At 27.1% G+C, this 24,896-nt stretch overlaps 1 protein-coding gene across 7 annotated transcripts in view; it reads left to right on the top strand.

The window, feature by feature from the left end:
- LOC123270780 (atypical protein kinase C) overlaps window positions 1-24,896 on the top strand; it is a 92,308-nt gene that overhangs the window by 43,491 nt on the left and 23,921 nt on the right. For 6 of the 7 annotated variants that reach the window (XM_044736926.1, XM_044736927.1, XM_044736929.1 and 3 more), the window contains one exon: window positions 21,685-21,735. In XM_044736926.1, the coding sequence (XP_044592861.1) occupies window positions 21,685-21,735 (51 nt within the window). Of the gene's footprint in view, window positions 1-14,898; window positions 15,036-21,684; window positions 21,736-24,896 lie in introns of those variants that run through there. The other variant, XM_044736931.1, reaches the window with a different exon arrangement.

The raw sequence follows: 24,896 nt of genomic DNA, 5'->3' as shown, positions 1-24,896 counted from the left end.
CGCAGTTTTTATTAGTACTAAATTTTAGAAATAATTTTCTTACAAATTTTCCGGAAAATTTTGATTAGATTTTCCGAATTTTCCAAAACTCTGACATTACTAAAATTAAAAAAAAATTATTCTTCATAAATTTTAGTCAATTTTCCTAAAAATATTGATTGATTTTTCCAAAACTTTATCATTAGTGAAATTAAAAAATTTTTCTTTTTGCTTCTGGAAAATTTAATTAGTTTTTCTGAATTTTCGCAATTTTTATCAGTAGTAAATTTTAAAAATAATTTTCTTCAAAATTTCCCGGAAAATTTTGATTGGCTTTTCCGAATTTTCCAAAATGTTATCATTAATTAAACTTGGAAAAAAATTTTTTAATAAATTTTTATGTTTTTCCAAAACTATTTCCGGGAAATTCGATTAATTTTTCTGAATTTTTATTAATAATAAATTTTAGAAATAATTTTCTCCATAAATTTCTTCTCAAAACTTCCCGGAAAATTTTCATTGGTTTTTCCGAATTTTCCAAAATATTATCATAAGTTAAACTTTAAAAATTTTTTTAAATAAATTTTCCGAAAAATTTTCATGTTTTTCCAAAACTATTAATTTTGAAATTGTAAAAAAAAATTGCTGTTATTTTTACAGTAAAATTCTTTATAGTTTTCCAAGAGAAATCTACCTTTAAAAAAATTTTTTTTCACCTTTCTAGTTTTCTTGCAAGAAGAATGAATTTTCAATGAAGTTTTTCCTTAAAATTCCACCAACGTACCACCTATTCGGAGAAAATTGTCTGCCTACAGATAAATAAATTACAGGTGATAGTTGATGTTTGGCGAAAATTCAGATCGCCAAAAATAGCATTTGCCGGGGCGAGCTTAAGTAATTAACCAATAAGATGAAAAGAGTAGTTTTAAATTCCGATTCCGAGAAACTTTTTTCGATAAAAGTTTCTGTATTTGTACATGCATGAACGGCAGGTAGATGAAAATATAGAGGAATACGAAGAACATTCACTTGATTATCGGGTATCCATTAGTTTCCTTTTAATCCTGAGCCTTGAGCTGTAACATCATTTGTAAATTATTAAAGTCCCCCAGGAGATATTCCAGCAGTTCAATAACATAATACAGAACACAGAGCCTGTCTCTTAAGGGCGATAATATTCCTCCTATGTGCTGCAGATTATCTTTCCGTTTACCTTGCATCCGTTCTCACTTAAGCTCTCGGGTCTCTCCCGAAAATTAAATCCAATAAATAAATTAATTTTGAAGCACCCGCGAAAATAATCAACTATTCTGTTCCATCCTATTTAATTTTATTTTTATGGACGGAAAAAAATTTTATTTAAAATTTTTAAATACATTAAAATTTGTCAGTAAAATTTACCTCTCTCGTAAAATAAAAAAAAATTTAATACGGCTTACCGCACACATGTAATTTTTTACGTTTATTACTTTTAACCTCAATAAGGCAAAGTACCAATTACTTAAACAGAATTTTCGAATTGTTGTAATACAAAATCCGTACATTTATTATAAATAATATGCGGATTTTATAATTATTCAATGATACAGTAATTTATTTCTGGAAGTTTCTTCAATTATAAATCAAAAAAATTATATTTTTGTTAAGTTTAAAGTTGACATGTCGAGAATAGCCGATAGATGCTATTTTTTCATGAAAAAGGTACTAAACGGTAAATCGAACAATCAGTAAAAAAATGGTATATCATCATTTTAAGTAAAAGAAATTGTACCACCCAATGAAATAGTCTTTTTTAAATAAAACACGTTTTTTGCAGAGACATAAACTATAATTTTTATATTAAATTTTTGTGTCTAACTATACCTCCAAATTTTCAAAGTGGTACCCAGAACTTGAACAAGCTGGGGCCGTATAATTTTAACAGCACTCTAACCTCTAATAGGATTATAGACTAGTGATTAGCATTGTGATTTGTATTAAATACTGCAAATCAAATAAGTTTTATGACTAAAAATTAGTGTAGTTAAAAATTATTGAACGTTTTGAATTGAGTTTTTTTGATTTATAATTGAAAATTTGCTTTGTCATTCATAAAAAATGTAATTAAAAAATTAAATACAAATATTTCTCATTTTTAAATCAACATTAGGGTGGCGCAAAAAAAAACCGACTAGTTTTAACTTCCCGCTAAGAAATCGAAGATTTTCAAAAATCAGGAAGTTATTGGTTTTACCACGTTTTGCAAAAATCGAGTTTTTATCAGATCTCGACGTTTGAAGCACAGAAAGAATGGTTCATTTGAACCAAGAAAATATTTTTCTTGCTAATTATTTTCTTGGGCGAGCAAAAACTTTTTTTTTGACACAAGAAATTTCACTTATTCCAACAAAATTAATTCTCTTGCTTCAAGAAATACGTATCTTGATCCAAGACAATTTATTTAAATCAAGAAAATTTTCTTGTTTTGAGAAAATTTTTCTCTTGCTCCAAAAAATTAAATATCTCGATAATAAATTTTCATTAATATTTTTATTGGCGAATATGTCAAATGGGAAGATCAAATAATATTGAACTATTTTCTTTCATTCATTATGTATAATTGCGTGCTAAAATAATCTAAAATGGGTATCAAATATTTAAGAGAAAAATTTTCTCAAGGTGAGAAAATTTTTTTCTCAGCTGAAGTAGGTGGTGCTGCTTCCCTAAAGTATCTAAAAATCTTGATCCAATATAAAAATTTATTGTATCAAGTATTTATGATAATTTGAACTAAGAAAAATTACTTCCACCAAGAATAGAATTTCAAGAAAAATTTTTACTTCGGCCAAGACAAATTCGGTCTTCCTTCAGGCACCCGAAAATTTACTTAAGCCAAGAATTTTATTCTCCAGTCAAGAAATCTATTTTTCTGTGAGGTCACAGAAAGGTTCCTTGACTATCCTCGCGAGGGTATCACTATGTCTGTGTGTGTGTGTGTGTGTGTGTGTGTGTGTGTGTGTGTGTGTGTGTGTGTGTGTGTGTGTGTGTGTGTGTGTAAACTGTATTATATGTAAACCTTCTATAACTTTTAAACGGTTTGACCGATTTCATCGCGGTTGGTGCCATTCGAAAGGGCTTGGCCAAACTTAGATTTTGAATACAATTTGGACCGATTCGGACTGATAGATTTCGAGAAATCGCAAAAAAAAAAATTTTTTTCAAAGTGGTTTTTTTTAAACAACTTTTAAACGGCTTTATCGATCAACTCCAAAAACTAATCAGCTCTTAACCTTAAAAAACCACGTTGATCGCCGCTAATTCAGTCAAAATCGGTTGATTCGTTCGAGAGATATTGTGCAGGAAAGAAAACCGAAAAAAGTGTTTTTTCGAAATTACTCCGAAATTTCTAGTTTGATCGATTCAAACTTAGATTCTTTATGAGGCTTAGAAAACTGCGTCGAATGCCGCCAACCGCGTGAAAATCGGTTCATTCATTCGAAAGTAATTGAGGTTTGAAAATTCGAAAAATGGTGTTTGAGCTCAAAGAGCTCAAAAGCATAGAAAAGCTATCCCTTTGATTTCGAAGAGCTCAAAACAACACAGAAATTGTATTTTTGAGCTTGGAGAGCTCAAAAACGGCATAAGTGCAACTTTAAGCGTCCAGGTATGGAATTAGCGGGAAGTTGCAGGGATGGCCTTTAGGGTCAACCGTTTTCCTAATTTTTTTTTTTGAGTCTCGAGTGAAAAAATGTCAGTTTTTGATGTTTTAAGAGCCCTCTCCAAAGAACAGCTCAAAAAAAAATTTTTAAAAGGTCGCTCCAAATTTTTTTAAATTTCAAAAATCGTCAAAAATCGAAATTTTTTTTTTCTCGTTACGTCATAATTTTATAAACCAAAAAAAAAATAAGTTCCTGAAAGTTTCATTCCAAAATTTAAATTTTGAAAGGTCGCTCATAATATTTTTTAAATTTTAGAGTCAAAAAATGCTAATCCAATTAAATAGTCACTAATAAATTTAAAAAAAAATTATGAGCGACCTTTCAAAATTCACATTTTGAACTGAAACTTTCAGGAAAATTTTTTTTCGTCCTTAAAATTATGACGTAACAAGAAAAAAAATAAAAAAAAAAAATTCGATTTTTGACGATTTTTGAAATTTAAAAAAATTTGGAGCGACCTCATAAAAATTTTTTTTAAGCTGTCCTTTGGAGAGAGCTCTTAAAACATCAAAAACTAACATTTTTTCACTCGAGACTCAAAAAAAAAAATAGTCGGTTTTTTTGCGCCATCCTAATCAACATATTAAATATTCATAGCATTATTTTTAATATTATTCAATAATATGGTATAATTCTTTTGATGTTTTAATAAAACGTTGAAACTTTTTGCTGTGCCTATTGCCATCATATTTTATTAGTTCAACTACTACTCCTTTCATAGTCTATCTTAAAAATGTCAAATTGTAAATATTCAATTATCTTTGTTATTTTGCGCTTTAATCAATTCAAAATTGATTATATTTTCATGAAAATCACTAATTTGAACTAATAATTACATCTTTACACTGTAAAAATTCGGAGTGAATGTCACTCCCATCACTCGGAGTTCTGGAGTGAAGTTATTAATCACTCCGCGTAGGGAGTGAATCCGGAGTTTTTATTTGCGGAGTGATTTCAGAGTGATTTCGAATTTCACTCCGAAAAACATCCGCGTTCGGAGTTTTTAAAATAAATAAAATATGGATGAATTTTTGTTCTACAAAAAAAATCTCAAAACTAATTTCCTATTAATTTTTTTAACAAATTTCAAAAATTCATATTTTTGAAAAAACAAAAAACAGTTCCAAAAATTTCAGGATCTTTTAAGATTGGTACAAGGTAGCACTCAAAAAAATTTGAGCCAAAAATTTATTGTCGACGGTCAATTTTGACAATTTTCAAAAATTCAAAATTTCACAAATTGGAGATTTTTAAAAATTTTTTTTTGGAACTTTTTTTTTTAATAGCCCCAAGTATTCCCTTTGAAACTTACTCAATGCGATTTTTTTAATTGCAATAGTTTTCGAGATTTTTAAAACATAAGTTTAAAAAATATGGAAAATAGTGAAATTTTAGATTTTGCATAACTTTTGAAAAAAAATTTTTAATTTTTACCTTTGGCAGAACTTCGTTATAAGATAAAAGAAAACTTCTGACCAAAATTTGTCCAAATCGAAAGGGGTCGAGTCCAACTATTGGTCGATTTGACGTGGAATGACCCAAACAAAAACATTATAATATTAATTAAAATGAAATATTATTAAAAATAATAAATTAAGTTTTTAATAATTAAATATAAAAAGGGTTTATAAAAATATTTTCTCTACAAAAATTGATTCATTTCTAAATTCATTTATTTTGTTAGTGAATGCGGAGTGAATTTTATTATTAATAAAAATTAACTCCTTCTCGGAGTAAATATCACTCCCGCTGGGAGTGAATCAATTAAAAATCATTCACTCTTCATTCACTCCGCGTTCACTCCGCAAATTTTTTACAGTGTATATATTAAAAGTAGGGTCAAATACGTTTTACTTTGAAACCTGTTCAACTACACGGAAAGAAAATTGAAGGAGTTTTTACTATTTCACTATTGTAATTTTTACTAAATAAAATAGTAACGGTGGACTATACTTCTCATTTAGTAATTTTTACGATCTACTATTGTAAATTTTATCCAACAAATAAGACTAGCAAGAGTCGTAAAAAGTCGAATACTATAGAGCAAATTATACAATATGTGTTTGTGAACTTTACAATTCAACTATTGTAAAAATTCACAGTTGGTTTTTTTAAAAGAAATATTAGGGAGGGAAAGAGATAGAACGTTGGACTAATTGGTACCTGTACAGTAATCGAAAAAAGAAACCGGCATTTTCGTCCTATCTGGGAATCGAACCCAGAACTCTGTGTTGGCAGCCAGTGACTCTCCCTCTACGCTATCCGAGGTAAACTAAGACACATATCCTTTAACATTTACATAAACTCGAAGTCTAGCGCTGTGCACGGCCATCACTCACACTAATTAAGAAACATTTCAATTCAACTATTGTAAAATTTGCTATAGTTCTATTGGAAAGATACAGAGGCAGCACTGGAAATTTTCATCTCTTACTTTTTACAATAGTAATATCGTATTTTTTCATGAATAAATAGTATTTTTTCTTCTAAAATATCTGACAATTAATAGTAATAAAATTATAGTCCAGCTTTACAATAGTTGTATCGTAAATTCTCCTAGAAATTTTTTCCCGTGTATAGTATACTTAGTACTTTACCTTACAGCTTACCGCACACATGTAATTTAATTATGTAATTTTTCACATTTATTATTTTTAACCTCAATAATATTACAGTAAAAATTAATGGTACTTTTCAGTATTTTTTTTTTTCATTTTATTTGTGAATAATTATTAAAAAAATTGTAATTAGAGCATGAATTAAAGAACGTCCTACAATTTATGTAATTTTCACGGCAATTTCTAACCAAATTTTATTTCCGTGTGGAAAAATAGAGTTTTCGTAAATTTTTCCGGGTAGTAGTAGACTCGCTTTATTGAGTCATGTTGTAAAGTAATGGTAATGACATGCGACCTAAGCCCTGGTGCAATTAACGCTACCAACATCTCGTACGCGGTTGCCGTCAACATAACATGGAAGGGTTAATTCTCGTTACGTGACAATCCAAGCGTGTCATCGTAGGACATTTTATTTCTAATAGAATTCACCCCCTGCAGGTACTAGCGCTAGGTAGCGGTATTTATACAAGTAAATTAGTGAATTAATGAATATATATTGAGATTTTTCCTGGCATTGACATCTCGGAGGTAACTTGCCTCAAATAAACCTTCGGTGGATAATAATGATGAAATCACCGCGATCAATACGGAAAAGTTTTGGGGATTTCGAGCCAAGGATAAATCGTGGGTGTCAATTCGAGGGGAATTCACAAAACTTTTTTTAATATTACTTTTTTTTTGTCCTATTATTGATGGTTTTTACTGAATTTTCTAACGAGAAAAATTCATCCAGATTAATAGTTATGCGTATATTTTATATTCCATTAATATTTATTAGATTTCAATAGGAATAAAAATGTTACAGCTTTACATAGTGACGGTGCTTTAGGGAAAATCGAAAAAATTCATATTTGTGAAATAAATTTTATTGGGAAATTTATGCTAGTTTATTTATATACTTGGAAAAATTGAGAAAAACTTTGTGAAAAAATGCTTTTTTTTATTTTTATGGAAAACAAATTTTTGGAAAATTCGGAAAAATAAATCAAAGTTTTCTGAAAAATTTAAGAAAATTATTTTTTTTAAGTTTTACTGCAATAAAAATTTTTAAAAAACTTAACAAAATTCTTTAGGAAAATTTTAAAAAACAATTTTTCAACAATTGATTTATTGTTAAAGTTGAGAAAAATTGAAATTGTCCAAAAAAATTGAGGAAATTTATGGAACAAAAATTTTTTTCAAGTCTTATAATTGACAATCCATTACATTAGAAAATTTGACAAAATAAGATAGCAACCTTGTAGTCACTATGTGACTGCTGTGACTTGTGAATTATAAATAAATAAAATTTTGCTTTATTGAATAATGACTTTTGTTGGATTGCACTGTACTTTTTTAACTATTGACGGTTTTAAAGATATAAGTTAATCCTGATGTTACACTCATCAAGAGCTTTCATTTGAGTACCTACATCAATTTTTCATACATTTTACATATGAAAAATTGATGTGGGTACTCAAATGAAAGTTCTTGATGAGTGTAACATCGGGATGAGCTTATATCTTTAAAAATGTCAATAGTTGACGAGATACAAGGTCTTTTCTTAATTATTGATATTTTTAAAGATATAAGCTCATCCTGATGTTACACTCATCAAGAGCTTTCATTTGAGTACCCACTTGCATTTTTGATATATATTTCATATATACATATATATAATATATAAATAAATATATGAAAAATTGATGTGGGTACTCAAATGAAAGGTCTTAATGAGTGTAACATGGGGATGAGCTTATATCTTTTAAAATGTCAATAGTTCACAAGATATTTTTTAAAATGTCCTGTACTTTTTTAACTATTGATGTTTTTAAAGATATAAGCTCGTACCGATATTATATTACACTCATCAAGACCTTTCATTTGAGTACCCACATGCATTTTGATATATTCTTTATACATACATATATATATATATATAATATATACAAATATATGAAAAATTGATGTAGGTACTCAAATGAAAGGTCTTGATGAGTGTAACATTGGGATGAGCTTATATCTTTAAAAATGTCAATAGTTGACGAAATACAAGATCATTTCTTAATTATTGATATTTTTAAAGATATAAGCTCATCCTGATGTTACACTCATCAAGAGCTTTTATTTGAATACCCACATGCATTTTCATATATTTATATATATAAATATATAAAATATAGGAAAAATTGATGTGGGTACTCAAATGAAAGGTCTTGATGAGTGTAACATCATGATTAGCTTATATCTTTTAAAATGTCAATAGTTCACAAGATACAATGTCATTTCTTAATTATGTATCTAGAGATAGAGCATTTTCGGATGCAGCCTAAATACTTATCATCATAAATTGACTATTGGTGAGAATATGAAAGCTTGAAAATGCACAACTCCAGATCAAGACTTTTCCAACGATACCAAATTTAACCACAAAAATCCATTTTTTCAAATACACTGGCCCCAAAATTTTACTTATTCTCTTAATAATATAGATAATACAAAATCAATTTTTACTTTTTGGTTGTTGTCCCATTTATCGCACCAACTAAAAATTCAGCAAACCCTTGAACTAATTTAAAGTGAATATTTTAAAGCAAGAGTTATATTATCTCACGGACATTTTCTTTCTCAAAAAAAAAATTAGATTTGTATCAGTAAATGAAACAAATTGAAAAAATTTGTCGAGCTTAATTGAAAAAAGTTATTAATAATTAAAACCAATCGTCAGAAAAAAAAGCCGAAATTTATTAACAAAGTCGCTTTCAAAGGAATGGAGCATGAACACTCCCAAGTCCATTGACCTCAAAAGAGTAATTTGTATGTGAACTGAAGCATAGAAATGATTGTTGAATAAATAAAAATGAAAAGTCTAGAATAAAATAAAAAGGGTGTGATTAAGTCTTGAGCTTTATTAAAATATCTTGAACTCAACAAGTGAACCAGTCTTTGAGTTGAAAGATTAAAATCCATCTAATTATGTGTCATGAAACTAGTGTATATGAATATACAAACATGAAATGCAAAATGCATAATTCAGGTATATAACAGTACATAAAGTAGGATAAGGAGCTTTGGCGCTTGTGCCGAATAAAAGCTATAAGCTGAAATGTCTGTAAGTTTAGTGCAATGCAGTGAAATTTTATCTAAGATTATCGTCAGCCGAACGGGCACGGAATGTTAAGCGACAACGATGACAATGAAATCGCTGTTGTTGTCGGCTGTTTTAATTACTCTTGTGAAATTGAAAACACTTTGTCCTCATCCTTGTCCTCACCAACCCTACACTACCTCTGTCTTCCCTTTGTCCATTTTCTGTCTGACATTCGGGCTCTATTACTCTAATTTTTTTTATTTTCCTCTCATCTGTGTTGTCGAGTAGTACTCGATGCTCCCGACAATATTGCTACTATCGCAATTACACTGACCGACACCTATCGGAATGCCCCATCAAACCCACTGGGATGATTAATAAAAATAAAAACTAAACGACTATTTTTAATTGAAAGTTATTTTTACCGCAAAATTTTTTTTTTATTTTATTGAGGTATTTTCCAATAAATAACAAACAAAAGTTTGAAAACAATTGAAGTACAGTAAAATATTTAAAAGGACGGAAGAAGATTTTAGAATAGACTTTTAATGCCATCTAGCAGCGGCAGGTGAAACTAAATTAGAATTTGAGGTTATCCAACATGGCTGACGTTATATGTGCCCGTATTTAACGCTTTTTTTGCTTTGACAATAAAACTAAAAGCGTAAAATTTACTATTTTTTGATAGAAAATGTATTTAGAGCCAAAAAATTGATTTTGAAAAGAATTAGTTTGATTAATTACATTTTTTAAAAGATACTGTGGGTAATAATGTCAAGGTACAATAAGATGAAATTCTGCAGTTTATTTTCTTCACTGATAGAAGGATTTAGTTCTATTTTATAAGATTTAGTAATAGTTACTAAATCATGTATTAAAGTCTATTTATTGCGACCAAATAAATATTTAGTGGTATTTAATAAATTAATTCCATGTAATAAGGCTTTGTTTATATTAATATAATTTATTTAGAATAAAAAAATAATTCATTAAACTGTAACAAATAATATTCTAGTGTAGATGAAAAATGTTGGGAGTTTTATATCGAATTTTTTGTAACTTTAGTTCTTGTTTTCGTCGCTAGGTGGCCTATGGCTCTCGCTTTCAGAAAAATCTTACTAGAGTATATATAAAGACGGCGCAAAAAAAACCAACTTTTTTTTCTTCAAGTTTACTATGAAAGTATGTTAGTTCATAATGTTTTAAGAGCTCTCGACAAAAATCAGCTTGATAAAAAATTTTTTAAAGTTCCCTCAAGATTTTTAAAACTTTCAAAGTAAAGAACTTGAAATATTTTCTCTTAACTTGTCAATATTACTATCAACAAACTTTAAATTTTATTTCTATAAAGTTGACATTTTAAAAAATATAAAAAAATAAATAAAAGTCTGACAAAATAATAATTACTACTGCATTACTAATTTAAAAATATTTATCCAACATCTCAAGAAAATTTTAGAAGTCTTTACTGAAAATTCAATATTTGACATTTTGGACTCTTAAAAATTTTAAATAACTCCTAAAAAATTTTTTATCGTTTAACAAGACTCATCTTTTAAATTAACTATTTAAACCCGTGTAAAAAAAAATTGTCCCAAGCGTGGGACATCCAAACGTGACACAATTTGGGACATTTTTGGGACAATTTTGGGACATCTCAAAAAAAAATTAAAAATTTTAAAATAGTGCGTTTAAGTAATTTTTCGTCGATTTTAGGTATTTTTTTTAAGATTTTCAGAAGACTTCACAATTTCATGACAATTTTACTACAATTTTAAACGGTTTTTAAATGATTTTGAAGAAGATAATTTATTTTTGCACAGCTGTAGATTTGTCTAGAAATTAATGGATGAAACATTTATTGAACATTTTTGGGACAATTTTAGGACATTTTCGGAATATTTTTTTAATATTTTTAGGACAATTTTGAACGTTTTTCAAATAATTAAAAAAACAATTTATTTTTGCATCGAAAGGTAGATTTGTCCTAAAATTAATAGATGAAAAATTTTAGGACATTTTTGGGACAACTTGAGGACATTTTTGGGACAACTTTAGGACATTTTGGGACAACTTTAGGACATTTTTGGGACAATTTTAGGACATTTTTGGGACAATTCTGTAATGTTTCTACATCAAACTTTGAACATTTTTAGAACTATTTTACGACACTTTTGACCGATTTCAAGAAAGATAATTTATTTTTTCACGCTTGTAGATTTGTACTAAAATTAATAGATGAAAAATTTTAGCAAATTTTTGGGACATTTTTGGGACAATTTTAGGACATTTTTGGGACAATTTTAGGACATTTTTGGGACAACTTTAGGACAATTTTTGGAAATTTTCGGAACATTTTTTTAATATTTTTTAAATATTTTTTTAAATATTTTTTCAATAGTGTCGTGAAATAGTTCTAAAAATTTTCAAAGTTTGTTGTAGAAACATTACAGAATTGTCCCAAAAATGTCCTAAAAATGTCCTAAAATTGTCCTCAAGTTGTCCCAAAAATGTCCTAAAATTTTTCATCTATTAATTTTAGGACAAATCTACAACCGTGCAAAAATAAATTGTTTTTTTTTTTTAATTATTTGAAAAACGTTCAAAATTGTCCTAAAAATATTAAAAAAATGTTCCAAAAATGTCCTAAAATTGTCCCAAAAATGTTCAATAAATGTTTCATCCATTAATTTCTAGACAAATCTACAGCTGTGCAAAAATAAATTATCTTCTTCAAAATCATTTAAAAACCGTTTAAAATTGTAGTAAAATTGTCATGAAATTGTGAAGTCTTCTGAAAATCTTCAAAAAAATACCTAAAATCGACAAAAAATTACTTAAACGCACTATTTTAAAATTTTTAATATTTTTTAAGATGTCCCAAAATTGTCCCAAAAATGTCCCAAATTGTGTCACGTTTGGATGTCCCACGCTTGGGACATTTTTGGGACAATTTTTTTTTACACGGGAATTCTATTTTAAAATTCAAATTAAAATTAAAAATACTCTATTATTTTTAAAAATCCACAGATAATTAAAACCAAAAAAGTAATATGTAAATGTTTGGTTGTTTAATAATAAAAACAAATTTATTGTGAGGTAATATGTGCTCGTTTTTATTCAAATCCACCGGGCGTAGTTTTAATTTCTGTGGAAATTACCATCAAAATAAAAAAAACAATAAGAGCTCCCTAGACTGTAACGACCGGCCTCACATCCACACCCACATACATTTATGTATTTATATAGAGCCCCATGATTACTCATTCCTTTGTATTTCTATCATAAAAGTTTTAATTACACCGTATGACATCGTGCGAGATTCTATTCGCGTTATATCACATACAACCTGAAATACAGTGAGAAGATAAGCCGTTTATTGATAACGGCTTTATTATCATTTATCATTGTTATTATTATTTATTTTTATTAACTGAAACGTAGCATCAAATTGACAAATAAATTTTCGAGTCTCTTCTATCATATACCACTCCTATTCCATCAGCAGAATTTAGTCCAATGACTAGAATATAGACTCAGGCCTTAAAGACTCAAGACTAAAGTTCAATAATGACAATGGCAGCGACAATAAAAATAATAATAATAATAAAAACAGACTTGTAATGATGGCTTAGATTTTATATAGTCCACGTATTTTTCTAGTCGCTCCGGGGCTTCAATGCAGTTGACATTCAAGTAATATAATGTCTGACTAGTCGAAGTACTAGAAATTTTTTTTTTTTTTTTATCCAAAATCACCCTAAAGTTTTTTTATATCGATTTTTTTTTGTGCTTACACTGTTAAAATTTTCGGAGTGGATTTTTAATTGATTTGAATCCCTTAAGGGTAAATTTACTTCAGGAAATTTATTTATATATTAATAAAAAAAGCGGAGTGAATTTTTTAATTTTTTTATGGACAAAAATAAAAAATGTTTACGTGTTTAAATTAAGAATAATAACATGCACATTAAAAAATGAATGATTAATATTTTACTGAGTTTGATATTACGAATTTTTATATTTTAAAAAAACTGCATTGTTATTTTTTTTTAATTTAAATTATCTCTAAAATAATTTAATTAATTTAAAATCATAAATATGGATAAATTATCGTTAATTTCAGCACCATTAAAGTAATGAATTTTATTTAATTAAACTTAGTGATGATAATTTATAACTTCAAATTTTATACATCAAAATTTATGAACAAAAATTGAAAATAAAATAATCTTCATGAAAATTTGGTTCAATATTTCAAAAATTTCTTGAGAAATATAATTAATATTTAAAAAGTTAAACTTTATATAAATTGTTTGAGATTGAGTTGAATTTGGAATTTAAATTCTGGTGAAATGATAAAAGATACGGAAAAATTAATAAGGACTTTTTTTTTGAAGAGAATTAAATTTTTTACAAAAAAAGTTTTTTATGATTTTTTGAAGTCTTCAATATTAACTCTAGAATTTTGATTTTAAACTTTTCTAAACGCGTACACTGAAAAAAAAATTAACTTGATTCAAGAGAAAAATTCTTGAACCAAGAATATAATTTTGAAGAGGGTAATTGTCTTGAATCAGGACGAAAAATTATTAAATCAAGTAAAATTTCCTTAAACCAAAAAAAAATTCCTTAAATCAAGAATTTTTCTACTCAAATCAAGAATATTAAATTCTTCAAAATTATGTACTTAATTCAAGAATATTTTTTTTTCTGTGTAGTATAATTAAATACTTTCCTGTACAAGAAAAATTCTAAATTAAAAGTGAATTTAAGATTAAAATTCATATTTTGACACAAATTAGGATAAATTTTATATATAAAATATTCTTAAGTCTTTATTAAAATTCTGAAGCAAGATTGAAAGTTCTACAAATCAATTTCAAATTTGGATTGATCTCAAAACTAATTCATATTTGTGTCAAAAGAAAATATCAATCTTAAATTCATTTTAAATCAGAATTTTTTTTTTGCACGGGTTTGAAAGCTTAATTTGAGATTAAAATTCTAAAAAAGGTCTCATGATTTTTTTGAATCTTCTATAGAACCTAAAAAAAAAAAAAAAAATAAAATTAAATAAAAAATTTTTCAACTCAATTTTTTAATTTTTCATTTCTAATTAAAAAAATTAAGATTCTAAAAACGTGAAAAAATAATAAATAAATGTCAAAAATATTTAGAAATTTTTTAAACGTAAATGTGCACTTACATAATTCGCTGCAAAAAAAAGTCTCTTATTATTTTTTTGAATCTTTAATAGAGAGCCTAGAATTTAGTTTAATATTTAATCACGTAGACTGATTAAATTCTCAGAAAATCAAAATTAAACATAAAATTCTGGATAAATTATAAAAGATCGTTAAAAATTGCTAAATAATAATAAAATTAAATTTGAGATAAATTGTTTGAAGTACTTGTTAGTAATTTAAAAATCAAAACTATGGATTTAAAATCTATAATCACTCCACCGAAAAAAACTCGCAATTTTTTCCAGTGTACTATGACCAACATCTGGCCGAAACACTTGTAAAACTTTTTTGCTAAACTTGTTGAAGTTAGTGATAAAAAAAACCGAAATGATGTCAAGAATTCCGCTAACATATGGCTACCCGGTGATATACCACAGCTTGTTTTCCTCATATTTGAACTCCAGGGCTCAAAATCGCCAAGGTCTCTGGAGTCAGGTATTATTAAATTTCATTAATAATTTTAAGAGTCAGTTTTAATTATTTTGACTCCGAAATAGGTGAAAGAAAGATTTCGGTGGAAACAAAAAAACACAAAAAATATTTCGGATACAAAAAAGTGAATAGAAGGATGAAGAAAGCCCGAGAAAATGTGATTGGATACGAAAAAATGGCATGAGCTCTGCTCTAGATTGTGATGTGTCTTTCAAGGTTTTTAGAGATAGATCTAAGGTTACATATATATATATATATATATATATATATATATATATATATATATATGTATATGGTTTTTAGAAAATTTGGTGTTTCATTTCACTCGGTTGCTTATATTAAGAGAAGTTTAATTTAGAGGAGTGAATTGGATTCTAATGAATTGAGTCTCGTATCTTTCGACTCAAGACTCAATCAATTGACCCAATTCTTTTGATATTAACTTGGATTTTTATACAAAAGGCACAGTAGGTTGAGGTAAATTTAGTGACCTTAATCCTTTTCACTTGATCGCAATGGTGGATTCTCAGAGTTTTTGAAGACGAGTAATTACATTTCTAGTCAATCAAAAGTTGGAAATATTTTATCAGTCGACCTGATTTTTTTGGTTAAAAGTTCTTGTATTAAAAATAATACTTGCTTTGGTTTAAGAAAAATATTCTTTAGAAAATTTTGTGATTGTTTTGAGTAATTCATGATGAAGTAATCACGCAGAAAGAAAAATTTCTTGACTGGAGAACAAAATTCTTGGCTCAAGAAAATTTTTGGGTGTCTGAAGGAAGGCCTAAGTTTTGTTGGCTGAAGTAAAAATTTTTCTTGAAATTCTATTCTTGGTGGAAGTAATTTTTTCTTAATTCAAATTATCATAAATACTTGATACAATAAATTTTTATATTGGATCAAGATTTTTAGATATTTTAAGGAAGCAGCGCCACCTACTTCAGCTGAGAAAAAAATTTTCACACCTTGAAAAAATTTTTCTCTTGAATTATTGATACCCATTTTATATTATTTTAGCGTGCAATTATACATATTGAATGAAAAAAAATGATTCAATATTATTTGATCTTCCCATTTGACATGTTAATCAATAAAAATATCAATGAAAATTTACTTCTATCTTTATATTTAATTTTTTGGAGCAAGAGAGAAATTTTCTCTAGACAAGAAAATTTATTTCTATCAAGAACTAAATTTTTTGGAGCAAGAGGCTGAGTTTTCTTAAAAAAAGATTTTCTTGACTTAAATTAATTTTCATTAAATAAATTTTCTGGGATCAAGATACGTATTTTTTAAAGCAAGAGAATTAATTTTGGTGGAATAAAAGAAATTTCTTGTAAAAAAAAAATTTTTTTGCTCAAGAAAATAATTAGGCAGAAAAATATTTTCTTAGCTCCTTTTTTTCTGTGCAAAAATTGACTGAATCTTAAGGAAAAAAAGTTACGAAAATTTGAAATTCAAATTCTAAATAAAATCTAGGAGATACAAAAAATTTATAAGATATCTTTTTTGCAGGAAATTTAATCCCTTACAATAAAAGTCGTCGTAAATTTTTTTTTATTTCTGATAGTTTATTTACAATGTTGATTTTTGCCAAAGACTTTTTGGTAAAGAAATAAAAAAAAAACTATTATTTTTTAACACGTCAGATCTTCACCAAAAATTTCTTGAAACTTTAAATGTTTCCTTCGCATTAAAGCTTCACGATCTGCCAACGGGGGCGGGTTGCAACAAAGCTAAATTTATTTACCCAGAAACCTCCATCCGCATTGGTAAAAAAATAATGCGGGAAGAAAATGCCTAGAGTAAATATAAATATAAATGATTAAGGAGCAGAGAGCTCGCAGTGGAGCCAGTCTTGCGCATATTAACGTCTTGAGTTGATACTACCAGCTCCAACATCCACAGATCCACATACATGTATATTTGACCGAGGAATGAAAGGGTGTGAGGGTGAAGTATCCGCATAGTTACATATCCTCTGGCCATGTGACCTAAAGTGCTTGGCTACACGTCGTGTTAGCTTCAATGTCCTACTTTGAGCTTAAACATTACACTCTCACATCATTATATTCTAGCACAATACTGTAACATACTCTACAACTATTATTATAATTATTAATACTTAACAAAATTTTCCTGAAACATTATTAATTATTTACAAGGAGAAAAATGCAATTAAATTTATAAGATTAATTTTTTCAAATTCAATGCTGAAAATTTTAATTATTATTATCTATATTATTAAGAGAATAAGAAAAATTTCGCGTCCAAGATAGTCTTATGATGAGATCGGTTTTTTTTAGTGAAATTTAGTGTCATTACAAAGGTCTTGATTTAAATTTGTGCCTTTTCAAGGTTTCATATCATTCTCACCGATAGTCAATTTTTTACGATAAGTATTTAGGCTGCATTCAAAAATACTCGATCTCTAGATGCATAATGAAGAAATGACCTAGTATCTTGTGAACTATTGACATTTTTAAAGATATAAGCTCACCCTGACATTACACTCATCGAGACCTTTCATTTGAGTACCCACATCAATTTTTCATATATTTTATATATTTCATATATATCATATATATGCATATATTAAAAATGCATGTGGGGACTAAAATGAAAGCTCTTGATGAGTGTAACATCGAGATGAGCTTATATCTCTAAAAACATCAATAGTTAAGAAAGTAAAGTGCAATTTAACATAATTAAGAAATGACCTTGTATCTTGTGAATTATTGACATTTTTAAGCAAATAAGCTCACTTCGTCATTACACTTATCGAGACCTTTCATTTAAGTATCCACATCAATTTTTCATATATTTCATATATTTATATGTATCATATATATTTATATATGAATAATATATCAAAAATGCATGTAGGGACTCAAATGAAAGCTCCTGATGAGTGTAACATCGGGATGAGCTTAAGTCTTTAAAAACATTAATAGTTAAGAAAATACAGTGCAATTCAACATAATTAAGAAATGATCTTGTATCTTGTGAATTAATAACATTTTTTAAATTATAAGTTCAGCCCGACATTACACTCATCGAGGCCTTTCATTCGAGTACCCACATCAATTTTTCATATATTTTATATATATTATATATTATATATATGTATATATAAAAAATATGTTAAAATGCATGTAGGTACTCAAATGAAAGCTCTTGATGAGTGTAACATCGGGATGAGCTTATATTTTGAAAATATATATATTGTGTATATATATGAAAAATATATCAAAATTGCATGTGGATACTCAAATGAAAGCTCTTGATGAGTGTAACATCGGAATGAGCTTATATCTTTAAAAACGTCAATAGTTAAAAAAGTACAGTGCAATTTAACAAAAGTAATTATTTTATACAGCAAAATTTTATTTATTTATAGTTTACATTCACGGCAGTCACATAGTGTCTGTTAGGTTGCTAATTATCATTATTATCATTATTATTATTATTATAGACTCGAGTATTTACAAATATTCAAATACATACGGGCAATGTCGAGTTAAATTGCAACTGGTGGTGTTACACCTGCCCAGTAGCCAAAACATCGGCCTCACTGCAGAAATTCTATATACTCTACTACTCTCAACTCGTTTCTATTCTATTCTATTCTATTATATTCTATTCTGTTGTATTCTATTAGTACTATGCTCGATCGACCGTATCATCCCTCTCTACAGAAAACACGACCGGATGTTGCAGAAATCTGTTTGTTGCTCTTGTTCCTGGTAGTGAAAACTTGCTTCACGTTTAATCATCTAAAGGAGGCTATATTAAGACGAATGACCTAAAAACTTCCCTTATTTATCGCAGAATGTATTGTGTTCTACCTTCGCTTTGATAATGTTAACTGGCGTTTGCATTAATATTAATATTAACACTCGTACTAATTTCGAGACCAAGTTCAAGGTCTATATTTTCATTAGCACGACGTTATCTCCTATTTCATGACATGTATATTACGCCGCAACAATTAGTCCAATTACAAGCCCTGGATTCCAAAAAATTCTCACCCGATATTTTGTAAAATTGTTTACAATCAAAATTAGATCGTTTATAAGACAAGAAAAGTTTTGTCCAAATAATGTGTCAGTAGATTACACTTTTTATTAAAAGTTAGTTTTTGGTTTCGCCACTAGGTGGCTATGCTCTCTCGCTTGTAGAAATATCTTATCGGAGTATATATAAGGTACCGAATTTTTTTTTTTTATTAACAAAATATCTGATATTATCAAAATTGAATAATTAATTGAATAATTAAATATTAGAATGAAAAAATTCCTTAAAACAATCATAAAATTTTTTAAATTACATTTCTTTGTACTCAAGTCTTTTTTTTCAGGATACAAGAATATTAATAAATAAATAATTGGAATATTATTTCCATTCATACATAAAGTTAATTGAAAAGTATACAAGAGTATCCGGAAAGAAAACTGAAGGAATTTTTATTAAATAAAATAGTAACGGTGGACTATGCTTCTCATTTAATAATTTTTACGATCTACTATTGTAAACTTTATTCAACAGTATAGAGCAAATTATACAAGATGTGTTAGTGAACTTTACAATTCAACTATTGTAAAAATTGACAGTCGGTTTCTTTAAAAGAAATTTTAGGGAGGGAGAAGGTTGGAGGTTAGACTCATCGGTAATTTTGCAGTAACTGAAAATAAAAATCGGAATTTTCGTCCGGGAATTGAACCCAGAACTCTAAGTTGGTAGCCAGAGACTCTCCCTCTACGCTATCCGAGGTAAACTACTATTGATGTCCTTCAAAATTTACACAAACTCGGAGTCTAGCGCTGTGCACGGCCATCACTCACTAATTGAAAAACATTCCAATGCAATTATTGTAAAATTTGTTGCTTCTATTGGAAAGATACAGAGGCAGCACTGGAAATTTGTATCTCTTACTTTTTACAATAGTCATGTATTTTTTTTAATCAAATTTAATACAATAATTGTTTGGTGAAATTACGATAGTAAGTTGTAAAATTTCGTAAATAAATTGCAAATTTTCCTCTAAAATATTTGGCAATTAATAGTAATGAAAGTATATTCCAGCTTTACAATAGTTGAATCGTTTATTTAAGAAACCCTATAAGTCATATTTTTTTCGAAATTGGGTTTATTGCATTTTTTTTCGGTTCTTTGAATTTCCTCTCACTTAATAAACATTCAATTTCAAAATTCCAAAAATAAATTTTTTTTTTTTTTTCTTTCAAAAAAACTTCTTTTGAGTAAAAAAATTCAGTTCAATTCAAAATACTTGAATTTTAATAATTCTCACAGTATGGATTTAAAAAAATTAAATTAAATTATTGTTTTATTGTTTGATGTGATTTCACTGATTTTAATTTTAAAATGATTGATTATTAGGTAATTAGAAACTAAATTCACTGTTAAATACTTGAATTTTAATGAGTTTTACAATATTCGCTCGATGGATTAAAATTAAAAATATGTTGTTTTATTGTTGATTGATTTAACTGATTTGAATTCTGAAATTAATGATAACCAAATAAAAATATATTATATTTACTGTTAAATACTTTGATTTCAATAATTTTTGCAATTTTTATTTTATAAAGTTAGATTGAGATAAATTAAAATGTTGTTTTATTGTTGACTCTCAGTTCACTAATTTGAAATTAAAAATAGATGATTTATTATAATTTTCGTTAATTGTAGTTCCAATAAATATTTTGTACTTTATTTCATAAATATAATAAATGATTAACGGAGAAAAATTAATATATTAATGATTTTATTACTATTTTGTTCGTTTTGGTGAGAAACCCAATAAGTCAATCAACTTCAAATTATTATTATGAATAGTACACTGATAGAAGGATTTGTTTATAGTTAAAAATATTTAATATTTAACAAATCATTTATTAGAAACCACTTTTTAGTCCTTAACAAATATTTCTTAGTATTTAAAAAGATTTATTAATATTTAATAAATGAATATCTGATTTATTAAATACAAACAAATCATTTTAAATACTAAGAAATATTTGTTTGATACTAAAAAATGGTCTCTAATAAATGATTTGTTAACTATTGACAAATATTTTTTTAATACAAATAAATCCTTCTATCAGTGTAGTAATTAACAATAAAATTTTTTTACGCTCGAATATTTTTTCAGGATACTATCATTATTATTATTCATCATTGGTTCATGATGTTAATTTAATGCAAACTTAATCGAGAAAAATATTTTTTGTTTCTCCTGAAAAATTTAGTATTTTTGACTTATGGGGTTTCTCAAATAAACGATTCAGTTGTATCGTAAATTTTCCCAGAAATTTTTTTCCGTGTAATACGTCGCTCTAGTTATGTCGTTTTCTCAATTCCTCTCGACTTCCTACAATCAGTGGCGTTACATAAACTTTTAAAAGTAAAGACATAGATTAAAACTTATGTCAATAAAAGTCGACCGTGCCGAGAATACGTAATATATATAATATATAATAACAACAACAAGAACAAGATACAGAAACTGTAGAGTAAACATTCTAATTTCTCTCTAATTATAATTAGTACTCTAAGATCTGGTGTACGGTAGACGGCAGTTTACTAATTATTATCGTATCTTTGGCATGTTACAGTGTTTCCGAATGTACCGCCAGCACCTGGGATGCCATGTCAGGGAGAAGATCGTAAGTACTTATATTATACTCTATACTCTTTACAAGTTTAATTTATTAACCCGATTGTTCGTTTTATTTGTTGATATCAATTCAATAAATTTTCCGGTTTAAATTAATTCGGCTCAACTACTGTTTGGAATACCGCGAGCGCAAATATTAGTCTATATTTTAAAGGCTAAATCGCTGATGAAATATACAAATACACGTTTTAATTGATGTCCCAATAAACAGCCGAGACTTAAATTATATTGGTGGGAATATATATATATATATATATGTATATATGTCGAAGGTTTTAGCTGTAGTTGTAGTTATAGTCACACCTAGTTTGCTTCGGTTTAATTGTTATATGCTCATGTGTTCATGTGTGAACTTTTTATTTTGGATATGTGCGACTATTAATTATTTGACTGAATTGCTAGAACTGGCACCGGTCCAAATTCGATTGTAAAACAACTTTAATATTACACACATAGAATGTTCTCCGTTATTGTCATTTACGAGATTAAAAATAACTTTTGTTTATATTTTTTTCTTTTTTTATATTATTCACTGTTAATTATATAAAGTGAATAAGTTTAAAAGATAGTCAAAAAATTTTGGTTTTATGATGGAAAAAAAAATACTGAAAAGTACCATTAATTTTATATTGGAATGTTATTGAGGTTAAAAATGAATTAGATGAAAAATTATTTTTAATTATTTAAATATTTAAATTTATAGTAAAATAAAATGTTTTTAGTGAAATTTGTAAAAAATTAAAGGGACTTTTTTGTAAAAATGAATTCAAGCGATAGTGTTATCTATTAACTTTTAGGTGGCGCTACAATCGCTCAAAATTTATCATTTTTAGAAGAAACTATATATTTTAGTGATTAATTGTTGATCAATTACTGTGAATTACACTCACAACATTTGAATACAATTATCATTTTAATCTATTTTTTCGGAATAGATCTCTTTGTTCACTTTAAAATTTGAAAGTTGCTCTAAAAAACACGAAAGAAAAACTGTAAATTTCTGGAAGAAATTGTTAATAATTAGTAAACTTTATTAACTCTTAATAAAGTAAAAAACCAAATTATTGACACTGACCTAGTTATTGACACTTGTAATTTCATTTTAATTAAAAAAAAAATAATAACCCTAATAAATAAATAAATGTAATTTTTGAATTAAAAATTTTAAGAAAATTGGTTTTTTGAGAACATTTAATTTTTTTTTAACCAGAATAAAATTGCAATTGTTAAACAACTAGACCAGTGTCAATAACTGGGTCTTTTACTTTAAATGATTTTTAAACATTAAATGATTTAATAAATATTTATTAACAGTGAGTAGATCATTTATTAAATCAGCTTTATTCACAGTTAATAAATATTTGATAAAAGTTAAGAAATAATTATTAATTGTTAATGAAAATTTGTTTACATCCTTGAATAATAAATAAAAAAAATTTAACTTTAAGACTTTTTATAATCTCAGTACTTCAATAGATAATTTTATTAGAATCATTAATTATTTTCTAATAAAAAATTATAAAAAAAAATTAATAACAAAACAATGTTTGTAATAAGTTATAGAATTTTTTTAATATTGAAAATAATAAGTGTACTATATCTTTATTATAAAAAGTTCTGACATTATTTTTTTACTACACTTATAGAAGGATTTAATACAGAGTACTAAACTGATTTAGTAATAAAATTCTTAGTCATTCATTTGGGAGAGAAAAATATTTTTTACCCATAAATATTCTTTGTTAAAATTTAATAAATAATTTTTAATTATTTTGAGTAAAAAAGTTAAGTTAACGTAAAAATTAGTTGAAAAATTAATTTTTTTTATACCAATAAACGATTTATTGAGTACCAATAAATAATTTGTTAAATACTACAAAATATTTATTTGGTGGAAATTAATGGGCTTTAATAACTGATTTAGTAATAAAATTTTTAGTCATTTATTTTGGAGAAAAAAATATTTTTTACCGATCAATATTATTTGTTACAATTTAATAAATGATTTTTTTACTCTAAATAAATTATATTAATATAAACAAAGTCTTATTACATAGAAATAAATATTTGTTTCCACCAAATAATATTTAGTAGTAGTTACTAAATATTTATTTAGTAAGTATTGTCGGTAGATGGCTATGCGCTTTAATTCCAATGTGATTCATAACCTATTCACTGACTTAGATCAACAGACTCGATAGAGTCTGGCGCCAAGTTCCGTTCTCAAGCCAGACTACCGAGTGTGTATATATCGAAAGCAGAACGGTTTTTTGAGGTTACAAATTTTTTTTCAAATTTATTTGGATTTTTTTTTTATATGATATTTTATAATAGTATTTCATGCTTTTTATTACGCATATTACTTGATTATTATCAATTATCTTTATAATTTCTATTTAAAATTGCTAAAAATAATCAGCACAAACTACACGGAAAGAAAATTGTACGAAGAATTACGATGGAAACATCGTAATTTTTAGTATAGAACATTGTAGTGCCGGACCAGAACTCAAACATTATAATTTATACGATGCAACATCGTAAATTTCTATCACTCAAATTAAAAATAAGTTCAGGTCACAGAAAAATTAATTTTGTATCACCGAGGAATCGAACCCGGTGTCCTATCCACCACAAGCTCAAGGTTTATCCCCTTAAGTTATCAGAGGGAAGATCTAGATTTTCTGTTCAGTCACATAATAAGACCCTCCATACAGTAGTTGGTCATCTTTTGGTGGTGGCGTCGCAAAACTATTGGACTCTGTCTCTCTTATATTAACATATAGTATGCGTCCTTATTCACTTGCTCTTACGGAAAAAATTTACTAAATAACATCGTAATTTTCAATAATTCAAATTGTGTTCTGTAGACGGCAGCATCGTAAAAATTAACATACTGAAAGTCTAGTCCTGGATTACGATGTTACCATTGTAATTTTCATAGGATTTTTTCCGTGTATAGCGACCCAGATTTTTAGATTTTAACTTTTTCTTATGTAAAGAGCGGACGGCCAGAGACTAAATAATATAAGAATGCATGCTAATCTTATAATAGATAGGAAACTACAGTGAAAAAAAGATATTTGACAGCTTGCAATTACACACGCCAGGCGGCGCAAGAATAACTTTTACATGAACTATAGCTTAAAG

Source organism: Cotesia glomerata, linkage group LG8 (assembly GCF_020080835.1).
Source record: "Cotesia glomerata isolate CgM1 linkage group LG8, MPM_Cglom_v2.3, whole genome shotgun sequence".
Classification (NCBI taxonomy): domain Eukaryota; kingdom Metazoa; phylum Arthropoda; class Insecta; order Hymenoptera; family Braconidae; genus Cotesia; species Cotesia glomerata.
Note: the sequence above shows the minus strand (reverse complement) of the source record. Positions and strands in the feature narration are given on the sequence as shown.